Source organism: Trematomus bernacchii, unplaced genomic scaffold, assembly GCF_902827165.1.
Source record: "Trematomus bernacchii unplaced genomic scaffold, fTreBer1.1, whole genome shotgun sequence".
NCBI lineage: Eukaryota > Metazoa > Chordata > Actinopteri > Perciformes > Nototheniidae > Trematomus > Trematomus bernacchii.
This window is the reverse complement of record NW_022987641.1, coordinates 1,341,455-1,354,144: the sequence shown is the minus strand read 5'-3', so window position 1 is coordinate 1,354,144 and position 12,690 is coordinate 1,341,455. Positions and strand designations below refer to the sequence as shown.

Here is a 12,690-nt window from a genome sequence, read left to right as displayed (position 1 = left end):
CCCACCAGCAGAGCCTACACCGGCACACAGAGGGGAGGGAACTATCGAACACAGAAACATTTAAAATATTACCATTTTATGTATGAATGTCACTCCTACGTCCTATTTTATTCACACGTATGTGTTACATGTATCTGTTTCTCTTTTTTAATTTTTTTTATCCATTAAAGCGCTGTGTGTGGGATTTTAACCTTTGTTACCACAGTTTCCCTAGTGTTACAAATTGACACTGCAGTTTTTAGTAAAACCAGGTTTGGGGAGTAACAGATTACATCTAAAGGGATTACATAAACAGGATACAAAAAAAAGGTAAGTGTATTCCGTCACAGTGACAACAAAAATCAGATTACTGTTACGTTTCTAAAAATGGGGATTACAACGTTAGTTAAAGACTAAAAAGAGCGTAAAGTGTTTGTTGTGAAAGGATCAGATTGTATTTCTTCTTTGTAAACTGTACTGTCCTGTGGGCTAATACTTTAAAGGGGACCTATCATGCAAAATGCACTTTTGTATGTCTTGTATTTTGTATGTATACTACATGAATATGTGTTCCAGGGAACTCACCAAGTGTCAGAAAACACAACCCTCTCTATTTTCCTTTTCGGATCTGATAAAAACTGATCCAGATTTGAACACTGTCCTGACGTCAGGACAGTGGCGCTACGGCTATTGGGCCAACTCCAGCAATCAGGAGGAGACAGCCACGGCCATTGCCGTTCGAAAGCGCTGGAGACGCTGTAGTACATATGCCAGGCCTCTAGATGGTGCTGTTCTCACATAATCAGCCCTTGCAAAAACAGAGCTAACATTTTTCAAATTGAGCGAAATGAGGCATGGCTAAAATGCATGATCTGTTTGGTATTTTGAAAAAAAAAGAGTATAAATATGCCTTATATAGGTATGGTCCTACACTATATTATTCAAATATAGCATGATAGGTCCACTTTAAGTGTGAATCTATACGCCTCCTGCCTGAATCTGCTGTATAGTTTTCACTTTCTTTGGTTCATTTGTTCCTTTTTTTAATTCAGCAGGTGGACCTATATTGTAGGGGAAACTTTTGAAGCAATTGGAGTCTGGACTCAGAGACACGAGGAGAGCTGGAGCTTTGATGGCAAACACTGATGGTTTATTTGGAGCTTCAGCCGGAGAATTCACAAGACATATCATGGGCCACGAGTTGACCACACGGTTGAGATGCCACGATAAATTCTGAAGAACTCTACCCCAGACCCATGTATTTAGCTAGTTCAGAGAGAATAATCAACATTGAGCATAACAAGATAGAATCATAACACCTCTATCAGCTGACGCCAACAGGCAGGAACAGGGAGATAAAACACTGAGAGCACAGCAGCCAAGGTTACAGGTGCCTGTGCTCAGTCAGGACAGTATGAACTGATAAACTGGGTCAAAGTTACGGGCCTTGGAAATTATTTCCCCAACATATATGATCATAAAATAGTGTGTGTGAGCTGTTTATTAAACTAAAACGCAGCATTTTCTGTCAGCTCAGATTTCATTTCTGCTTTTTTAAACTGTAGTATATGTTCATGTGTTTCAGTGTTGGTGTTAAGGCTACTGCCTGAATATGCTGAGTGAAAGGCAGCGTTTCCTATAAGTGAAATCATTTCTGATCCTAAAAATATCTTGGGTTCTTCTTTTCTACAGTCACATTGTTCTGCTGTCTGACATTACACACTTATTTGCATTGCATCTGACATTGAGGTAATCCATAGTAACGGAAAGTAATCAGGTTACATTACTTTTATATTTTGATGCTTAACTAGGGTTACTGGTTAAAATTGTTATACTAATAATTGTAACGGAATAGATTTTTGAAGTAACCCTTCCAACCCTGTGTAATACATAATATGAACACATTATTTTGTATACAAATATGAGCAACTTTTTAAGCAAATATAAATAACTAATGGGTTGGAAGTGGTGGCCCCCCACTTGTCGCCCCAGGCTGGTTTTAGCGTTGTGGCTGGTGTGATCTCATCCCTAGGCAGTCTCTAGAACAAAAGCTTTTTTTCTATCTTTGAGCTGTCGAATAAAAAAGGACCTCTGTGAAAACCTTTCTGCACAAACTGTGGCTCCTGTGCATGGTGCGGCAACACGTCAAATCACACAGATGAGTGTAGGGTTACTTTTATTTACATATCAAAACAGAAACGTACAGCTGCACAAACTGACAGTACCTTTTTACACAGAGTTGGGAAACTAAACAAGAATAAACACGAGGCCTACATCTTCTTGACAGCTTACCAAAACCAAATCTTTCAAGGCATAAAACATAATTTCCAAACTGATCTTTATTTAAACATTACCAATCTTTTCTCTTTTTAGGTGGACATCAGCTGTGCTTCATTTTGTTGCCAAACTCCCTATATCGTCTAATTCATAGCAGTATGGTATCTACTGATGACATAAATAATTCTCTATCATACACATCTCACATGAACAACTAGACATTACATTAGACAAACTATTTAGCACCAGCTACCACTGTCTACTTTAGCATCATGTATCCATATTGAGTGTAAAACGACAATACTAAGTGAAGTTTTGGTTACAGCAAGTACAGTGACATCTTTTTATAGCATACTCTTCCCTTTTTATTTACCATATCAGCAGAGTAATCAAGTGATGGGATACATCAATCTGTACAAATAATACCCTTATTGCGAAATCTATGAACAGCCTATTTACAGAACACACATTTAGAAAGAGAGACGCTGAAAAAAGAAGCATTCAGGAGAAATACGTGTCTTCTAAGCCCTGTGTAGTCTAAAATAATTCACATGAAAGATTTTCAACTGAGCTAAAGAAAGTGGAACAGTTGTGAAGCCCAGTTTATATTAAATATGTACAACAGATTAACTAAAGTAAAAATACTGTAGTGAAACAAAATAACACTTTAAGTGAAATATACAAGAAGGACTCATTGAGAAAAAGTCAGCCATTCCATTCAGGTAAATAAAATAAGCTAATGTTGGTTTATTGCACCAGGCAACAGAGCATCTGCAAATAATATGTTGATATTTTAGCTCAGTAACTTAATGTATGCTATCTGGTTAAACAGTCGTGTTCCTGTTGACACTAGGGCTGCTTTTCAGCCTGGTTTTAAATTATTATTAAAACTAAATCATGTAACTTTGCAGATGTTAGTTCAATGGAGGAAGTTTATCTTCACAATGTGAATCTGTGCGCCCTAAATGTAACATCTTATACACATTTAATCATTTATTTCAGTACTCATGGCTTCTGTGTGAGTATGTCATTTTAGTGATATTAGTAGGGAAAGGGAGATATCTGTTAGTACCTCAAGTTAACTGCACATGAACACAAGCATTTAATGGCTAAATAGTGGTGGAAAGAGAAAAGATTTAAGATAATACAAATATAACACAAAAGAAGACCTTGGTTAACAGTATTTGCAAGTAGCCTGTAGCATTTATTACCTGTATGGTCTTCTGTATGAGTGCGGTTTTACTGCCCTCCCTTGGGCAGTAGAAATGATTATAACACCATCAAAGGGTAGACTTTCAAAAGTTTTATCCAATGCCTTTATCTCCAAATGTCCTCACTGGTAAATCCAACAGCGAGTTGCCCCCTGCCCGGGTTCATGTGGTCACAGACAGCGCTGTCTGGTACCAGTTTCAGAATAAAGAAATGTTTCAAGCCACATAAAGTTTAGCTGCCTCACTCGCCTTGTCATCACGGAGTTGCTTTTGAAATTTCATTGGACAAACATAAAGTATAAAAAATAATCTTTTCATTAACTTATTCACAACATATTTTTTCACTTTTCCCTTTGTCTTCTAAAAAGAAAGATGAAGTAAGAAATAACTGACGGCTTAGTTCCACCTCTGGGGATTAGGTGCACTTTAGTAAGGAGTTTAAAGTATCCAGCACTTTGTGAAGATTACTTGTCTGTGTACCACAAAGCTCTCAGAAGTCAGAGTCAGCATCCATAAGCTCCGCCTCCATTAAATTGGTTCTGGAGTGAATGGGTCCGTAGCTGACCCTTCGGCCCCCCGGTACCCGAGCCACGTGGGCCAACCTCTCCGACAGCCCGTCTGTGAGATCCATGTCTCCGGGGTAACGGGAGGGTCCACTAGGCTGCCAGGTGGAGACTGAGGGGGGGCAGCGCGGGCCGAGACCCAGATCCTCCGGGCGGTCGTCGAAGGTCAGAGGGTTGGAGAGCAGGCTGCGGCCATAGTTGTTCCGACCGCTCCGGTAGGGCTGGTAGGGGGACCTCTCGTCATAGGACAGGGGGTCTGGGTAGGACCCTGGCAGGACCTCCTCCTCCATCCTCTGGTGCTCCCGCAGGTTGGCCACCAGGCTGGGGTGGCAGGGCAGTTTGGGCAGGCGAGGCACGGAGCTGCGCCCAAACTCACGCTGCTGATAGGCCTGGGGGTCCACCGCCTCCTCCGCCGGGCGCACCTCCTTCCTCCTCTTCTTCTTCTTCTTTTTCCTTTTTATCATCTCAGGTGAAATCTCAGCCTCCACCATCCACAGCCGGTTCCTCTCGTCCGGAGGCGGCACTGTAAAGACATAACGGAGCATAAGTCTGTGAAAGGAAGTCCTCTGATAAAGAAGATGAAAGGAAAAAGGGCATAAAGCAGGAGAGGGGTTGATGTAAAGTCAGAGTCATGGCCTCCTGTTCTCACCCGGGGTGCCAGTGGGAGTGACAGAGATGTCCTGAGGCAGGATGGCCCCTCGCCTGGCCACCATCTTGGTCACATGCTGCGCCCAAGCTGATGACATGTCGTTCGACGGCTCATTTAGCTCAAAATTGATTCCAGCTATGAATGAGAAAAGACAAACCACAACTCTACATTTAAGGACAACTGAGGACAACTTTGAAACCAACATGTGCTTAATGCCCCCCCCCCCCCCCCCCACAGTGCCTCTATAGCTCTGAACGGCTCCAAGCTAAACAATCAGGGCAGCCGCAGCAGCCTCACAGCTTACACCAGCAGAGGCATGTGTCATGCAGGTCTTAGCTACAGACATAACAGTTGTCCCTGACTGTGGAGCTTCTACACCACAGAGAAGCTAACGGAAAATCTTTTCAGGGCACATTTGAAAGACAAATAACACACAGAGGTTCTTTACATCAGCACACATGGCGGCATTTCATTACACACTCAAACTTAGAGAGGTAGTTGAACAAATACAAAAAAACACTTTATCACTTAGCCTACCTACAGTAGTATCTATCCACACAGATATGTTTCTTACGTGCCCGAGTTTTTAAATATCTACTAATTAGCAAAGCTGTTCCAGTAAAATAGAATTGAGAGGCATTTTGTTTGTCCATTGAAAACTAAAATGTTGCTTTCCAGAAGAAGAAAGGTGTTAAAACGGCTTTGAACTAAATAAATACTCCCCTAACAATCTAGATCAGATTCCTTGCAGTTTTGGTTATTAACCACAAGGTGGAAGTATGCAAACATCACCAGACAGTGCTTCCACTGGATTACTTTAATAGCAGACAATATTCCCAGTTTATGATCCGAGATATTTTGAATGACTCCACTGAAACACTCACCCACGGGTCCTTCATGGGACACGGTGTGCATGCTGAAGGACAGCTCCTTCTCGGGGTCCTTGTGGAGCTCCTTCCTCAGAGCAAAGGCCTTGGCGATCATCTTGCTCTTCTTGATCCTCTTGGGTTCATCGTCACTGCGGCCGAGGATCCTGACACAGCAACATAAGGCAGGTTCAGAAAGAGAGACTGAGGATGACACACTTAATGCCATCAGCAGTCATGGGACATTTGTGATTTCAGACACATCACGATGAGACAGTCTTAAGCCACTAAGGAAAACAATAAAGAAGTTGAATTATTGTTGGTTTTTTCAAAGCAAGAAGGGAATGAATTCCTGTGAATACACTCCAAGTCACAGTGCGCCTTTGTGAGCTCTGTTTACAAGGATTAGCGCTGCACATAAAAACCAACACACTAGCACACACTGGGAGGATTTGACTGAATTAATGCCTCCATTATTTTAAATAATCAGGGTGAAAATCCCCAGATTTTCAGGCAGCTTGGCTTGGTTAGTACATGTCTAGATGCTTAGAGATTAGACTTTTCCCAGGCTGATTCACATATTTTTAAAACCATATATGGACGTGGAAAGGCCTGTAGACATGATGTGAACACAAGCAATGAGAAGAGACTTAAGGAGATTGGAACATAGTATTCGAGAAGCAGCAACACCATGATTAATGTTACATTTCACTTTCTCTATGTTTGCTTACTTGAACCAGGTCCGTTTCCAGATGAGGATGGTGGCCTTGGTCCAGACCCAGGTACTCATAGCGATTCCCGTCCCAAACATGGCGAACAGGTTGATTTTCTCCACCATCAGGCTGGGCCGGTTCTTAATGGTGCATTCTGGGATGGGCTTGTTGGTCTGAGAGGCGATTGTCACGTTGGCTTCACACCTGTTGAAAACATAGAGAGCGATGATCAGTCTCTGCCTCCAACATGTGCTTCTACACCTCTGAGACGTAGGACTGAGGCACATTCAAATGCTGGATCTGGCAAATAAGAACGCCTTTTACACATCAGGGCGGAAGAGAACGGTTTACATTTTTGAGGCTAAATGATTTCCACTACAGCCAGTGTCAACACTGCGGGGAAAGAGGCTGCATTCACCGCTGAGAGCTGGGTGAGCGGTCTGGGGTCTCAGCTCGGTCTGTGGATCTCTGTGTGCAGGTGTGAGGCAACACCATCACAGGATTACAGCCACATTAAGGCTGTGCGTCACATTTCTCTCTACTTTAATTTATAATACACTGCAGTTTGTCATAAGTTTCTTTTGTATTTCTAAATTTGGTGTAAATACTTGTCTTTATTCTTTTTTAATGCTAAATAGTTTCTTTTTATATTTTCTTTTTACAATCGTTACATTTTTTACTTTCACTTACTACTTATTTTCTCATGCTGTGGGTGTTTGCAGCATCATACACCAAACATTCCTTGTAACGTACCTGGAAATAAACTCGATTTTGATTTCTGATTAAGAAATAAAGTCAGTAAAACTTACAGCACATATTCTCTAAAGCTCCTCTCCCATTCAGCCTGGTTAAAGAAATCGTAGAAGTGGCAGCCGAAGGTGATGAAAACAAAGCCAAAAGCCAGGAATCCAAATATACCTGAAAAAGAGAAATAGAGCAATATATCAGATGAAAGATACCAGGCACTTCCCCCAATGGCATTCATACCGTAACTTGGAATACATTGAAATTGTTTACATGACAATACAGAATATTGGGTAAAAGGAGAGTAGAAAATGTTCTTGTTCCTCAACTGAAACATTTACTTTCTTCAATACTTAGTTTGATCCACGTTCCAACTCTAAATTATACATTTATATAGTATATATAATATTTCTCAGGTCCCTGCTGTAGAGTGTAATGGCATCAGATGAGAGAACATACCCAGCCTCAGCATGGTCTCATTGATTTTGCTGGCAGCTTTCTCACTCAGCAGTCCTGGGTGGTTACTCTTAATGGAAAACAAAGTCATGACACCTGGAAGGAAAAAAATGAATAATGATTTGGTGTTGATCGATGATTTCTTGAGGAGCACTTCTGGAGCTCACAGAGTTTTGAAGGATGTGAAAAAAAGGGCTAAAATTGCTTTTCAAAGGATGGTCAATGAGTCTCACCCCGAATGAGGAAGTAACCGCCGACAACAAGCACAACTCCAATGGGGGCCAGCACAAACCCAGCGCGGTATTTGTAGTTTTTGTAGCCTACAAAACAGATCCCACTCACCGAGTCTCCATCCACCTGTAGAAAACACATCAGAGACATGAGATTTAAATCAAAGCTTTTCGCAGGACTGGAAGTCAGATCTTATAATGAAAAGGTCTCCCACACACCTCAGCGATAGCCAGGATGGCCACAGTGAGGATGAAGGGGACCGACCAGGTGACCATGTGGAAGTAGGAGGTTCTGCCGGACAGCGGCTGCTGGGTGGTGCCCAGGGCTTTGAAGGACGTGTGCCAGGCATAGGTCAGCATGACGAACCAAATCACACCCGACATCAGGGAGTAGTACACAATGATGAAGATGGTGACACAGGACAGCGTCTCTGAAGACCTGTAGCCAAACACGAGTTTAGGGTTCAGTTTCTGTATTTGGGAAGGATGTTTAATCTCAGCTGGTGTGTTGAAAGACTTACGAGGGCTCCCCGAGGCGCATGGTGTTGTCGCTCTTGCACACGATCTCTTCCCGCGCTCCATCCAGGAACTGGGCCAGCCAGCCGATACTGCCCACAAAGAAGCAGGCGTTGATGTAGAACAGAATGACGGCCGGGTAACGGTTGGAGTTCTTCCAGTCGGCAAGAAACGTGAGCTGAAACGGAGGAGAAGACGGTTATACCAGAGAAACATCTGGATATTTGGAGGCTTCCCTTTAAAAACGGTCATCTATGTTTTCTACTTCCACATTCCCCTTTCACACTCCTGGGGCTTCTAGCCACAGCGCCTCACACGCAGGGACCTTACTCTGCTTTGTGCACATATTTACATCTGTGTTTAATATTTGTCACAACTGTATTTCACTTGCACATGCCTAAACCCTGCACCTTGTTTGAATATGTTTCAGAACTTGCATCTTATCTGTAAATAATGATTTTATATTTATACAACTTGACTGTATCTTTCCTTACAGATGCACCAACTCTGATACTGTAACTTAATATGTGACGATGCTGTAATCTACACTTTTGCCAAAATAAATGTATTTGTACCTTGTGCAATGACAATAAAGTTGAATCTAATATAATTAAATATAATATGTTAAAGTACAATGTGCACATTTTTACTTTAACTTCATATTGTATAGATATTTTAATTATATTCAATGTATTTGTATCTTTTGATTGCACATTCTTATTTTAACTTATTGTGTTAACGTAAATATGTTTCTTTCACTTTTTTCAAAACCTTTAACTTATTAAATGTTTAAATGGAGAAACTGTCACGTAAGCCTTTCCCCCCAGTATTCTGATTCTGATTTCCATGCAAAAGAAAATGTATAATCTCTTTCCCTATAAGGCAAAACAAGCATCATGGGTAGTGTAGTTGTGCCTCACCAGGGTGAAGAAGGTGCAGAGGAGGGTGATGGTGCCGAAGTATGCGATGTAAGCGTGCATGTCGTTGTGCTCCTCCTCGGTGAACAGGGGGTTGTCACACTGGATCCCGCAGCCCTCCACGTCCTTGTACCAGCTGGACTGGATGTCCGTCTTCACCAGGGGGGCTTCACAGCGGCTCGACATGTTGAACTTCAGCTTCTGCACCTCGTTCTGCACACAGAGGAGAAGGTGAGATCCTAGTGCAACGTTGACCTCTGACCCTCAGCATCAATACATTTCATTACAACGAAGCCTACCAAGCAGCCCACTGGGAACTTGTCACAGGTGAGGAAGCTGGGCCAGCCCCTCTCCTGGTCCACGATGCTGCAGGGCCGGCGTGTGGCCAGACACAGGCTCTTACTGGGCAGCTCCACTCGACCGTTCTCACATTTGGGCATGTAGACGGCACAGAGCAGCGGCTGGATGACCGCCCAGCAGCGAGGAGCGTTACGCAGACCTGTGGGATGGAAAAACAGTCTTACAACATCCTGAAACATTGAAATAAATCATGAGATGTGTACGATAATCTGCTACACTTATCAGACTCATGACGGTGATGATAAGCACAAACACATGAATAGAAAGATGTGGCAGGGCCAAGAATATATCAGTTTGATCATAATTGAATCACCCTGATTCACATAATCTAACTATCTATTGTGTAATAAGACATGGTTTAACTTGATTAATCAGCCAAATCAACATACCTTTTAGACAACTAACACCTTATGATCCAACTGCTAAAATGTTAAAATGTAGTGACAATTTTGTGTGAAAATCTGTATTAGCAGGATCACTCATAATCGTCCTTAAGCCAATGAATCGATTAATTGAGACTGGGTTAAGGGGAATTTTGTGGGGTTTAAAAAAAAAATTATGACTTCTTATCCCTCCCATATGTGCTATTAGTATGCTGCTATTGTGTTTACATTACACAGGAGCCATAATAAACCATATCCAACAACACAAAAAGGGCTCCACATCAGGTATGGGTGGATGGGACCCCTGACCCTGAGAGGCGGGGGCCTGGGTCTGACAGGTCATTAGAGAGAGCTTATGAATGTGAAGCCCCCTTTTATTGGTGACACTCTTCCATTGTTAGCTCTCTAGCACCTATGAGTGATTCCTTTTGTTGCCTTTAATGGCTTTTACCCCTTCATTTCCTGTTGGGGCTCTCTCCCCTCTGAGACCCCTCATCACAGTCCTTTGTCATAACAATTAACATTATTAGCACTTACAAACCAGGTACACAACACTGACTTTTCCTATGTAGTGATATATTTATGTATGAATTGCTCCAAAATAAAAGCCTGAGGGCCAGGTTTTCATTGCCATTTGATTTTTAGAATTGACCTGGTTATGTTAGTTCACAATGGATTTTTTGTGAAGTTACACATCGTATTGATCACTTTCAAAACAAGTAAGTTAGATAGCTATTCATAATAACCCAATATATTTTTGACATTTAATCTATCATAGTACAACTAACATCCAAGAGTACAGTTTTCTAATTGGATCACAGGATGATGATCACTCCTCTCCCACACTCTAAAGTATTCACATCAGATGGAGTATATATTGGTGTTTATTGAACAGATGAACCCTGGATCTCACCGGACCACATGGCCAGCTTCTCAAAAGCCTCTTCTTGGGTGCTGGAGTCCTCGGCCAGGACCAGAGAAGTGTGTGTGTACGGCAGAGGCGACCCCAGACATGTGTTGTATTTCAGAGCCTCACAGGTCGAGGTTTTCTTGCAGTGGTCCTCAAATATGGTCCCGTTTGGAGACAACACCGCCCCGCAGCCTGAGAGCCAGGCAGCCCAGACGCACAGCATCCCGCAAAACCCAACAATGGGGCTCCGAGCCCAGGAGGACATCTTGGGGGCCGAGAACGAGCCGTGCAAAACCGATTAAATGATTCAGTTTTATCTAAAGAAACCCGGAGATCAATTTGTCTTCTTTAGATTTCGAATACGTTTCCAAACTCGGCATTATGAAGGAGATCTGCAGGGCGTTTCAAAGTTTGTTCCCAGTCCTCCCAAACTTTTGTATCCTGCAGTTCTCGGCCGATCCCCGCTGGATCCTCCGGGATTCCTTCATTATCCAGATCCGATCGGCTCCAGAAAGTGCCCTCAGCTGTAGAACAACCGCATCATCGCCTCAAAACCATATAAAGTATTCATTTGAAGCTTTTAGGATGGGTATTAAACAGACATCAGGCCGACAAAGTTGCAGGATCGCCCTCCCCCACTTCCAAAAAACTTGCCATGAAAAGTCTGGATGTGTAATAGGATCTCTGGCTCTGATGCACCACCCCCTTCTCCGGAGCCCCCCTTCTTTAAGATGGCAGAAAAATAGGATGATAATTGAAGCTACATCTCTCTACGTGTCCCAATGAGTGTGTGTTTCCCCTGATGCAGTGTGAGGAGGGTCTCTGTGTGTGTTCCCGAGCTGCGGGTCGGTGTCTGCAGGTTAAAGTCTCTGGTATGCACATGGTGGGGGAGAGACGGAGCAACAACACTTCCCCTCCCATCCCCCTCCGCAAGAGGAAGAATGTGCCTTATGGCAGGCCTTCTCAAAACGTTTCTCATCTCAAGGACCCCCAAAACAACCCAGAGCCCCCATCCGATCTGCATCTCAGTTTGTTCTGAAATAGATGAAAAACTGGTCAACTTGTGCCAACTCTCAGGGAGTAAATCTAAAATGTTTCTAAAATGTACCCTAAGGACCCCAGGGTGGTCTTCAGCTCTTCTAGAATACATATACAAAGGGTATAATACAGCAGTGGTAAACATTATAGAATATTATGTATATGTAAATGTATAACATGTGCAGACACAATTAAGCTTTCCACAACCTTTGAATTAAATACATATAAAGGAGTTATATAATTATAATTGTATTGTAATGTATTACATTATTATGTTATAATATAATACGTATTACATATACTTTGAAGTAAGGTATTATTATATATAATTACATTATGGGCATCATATTTATTAGACACATATTAAACAATAATAACAACAACAGATACTCAACAAATGTCCCCTCTGTGGGATGAATACATGTATTCTGATTCTGATGTGTACTGATGCTGCACATCTGTCAGGGATTACACGAGACTTCATGGTCAAATACCTGGTATGCATTATACTAAATTAAATTAGATTTAAATTGGTGGCTGTCTGCTCTTAGATAATGACAGTCAAAATGTCTTCGACTTGATGAATAACTATGTGTTAATAATGTATACTGTATAAACTGTAAAGCCCCCTGAGTCAAATGTAAAATGTGTGATATTGGGCGATATAAATAAACTTTGATTGATTGAATAACACATAGATTGAGATGACGTTTTGAATAGTCCCATGTGTATGACAGTAGTGTGCACAGGAGTGAGAGACACGGTTAATAACCTGACATTAAGTCACTTTCCTTTGGGACATGCATGATGGACTGGGCTTCCTCTCCTGGTTAAGGGGGCTGAAGGAATCTTAAAAAACAGCAAAACGGCAAATATTA

At 42.1% G+C, this 12,690-nt stretch overlaps 1 protein-coding gene across 1 annotated transcript; it reads right to left on the bottom strand.

Annotated features, from left to right (window-relative positions):
- Nucleotides 1–2,138: 2,138 nt before the first annotated feature.
- smo (smoothened, frizzled class receptor) lies at nucleotides 2,139–11,039 on the bottom strand. The gene is made up of 12 exons (XM_034133639.1): nucleotides 10,778–11,039; nucleotides 9,421–9,620; nucleotides 9,125–9,334; nucleotides 8,210–8,382; nucleotides 7,908–8,127; nucleotides 7,692–7,815; nucleotides 7,462–7,554; nucleotides 7,068–7,176; nucleotides 6,277–6,462; nucleotides 5,564–5,712; nucleotides 4,680–4,814; nucleotides 2,139–4,553 (listed from the first exon to the last, which is right to left on the bottom strand). Exons 1-12 carry the CDS (start codon nucleotides 11,037–11,039, stop codon nucleotides 3,958–3,960), a joined length of 2,457 nt encoding a protein of 818 aa, XP_033989530.1. The 3' UTR covers nucleotides 2,139–3,957.
- Nucleotides 11,040–12,690: the final 1,651 nt, after the last annotated feature.

Coding starts and splice junctions, on each gene's coding strand:
- smo (XM_034133639.1), bottom strand. CDS start 11,039: ATGTCCTCCTGGGCTCGGAGCCCCATTGTTGGGTTTTGCGGGATGCTG. Junction 9,335..9,420: donor AGTTCCCAGTGGGCTGCTTG/GTAGGCTTCGTT, acceptor CTCTGTGTGCAG/AACGAGGTGCAGAAGCTGAA. Junction 6,463..7,067: donor AGCTTTAGAGAATATGTGCT/GTAAGTTTTACT, acceptor TGTTTTCAACAG/GTGTGAAGCCAACGTGACAA.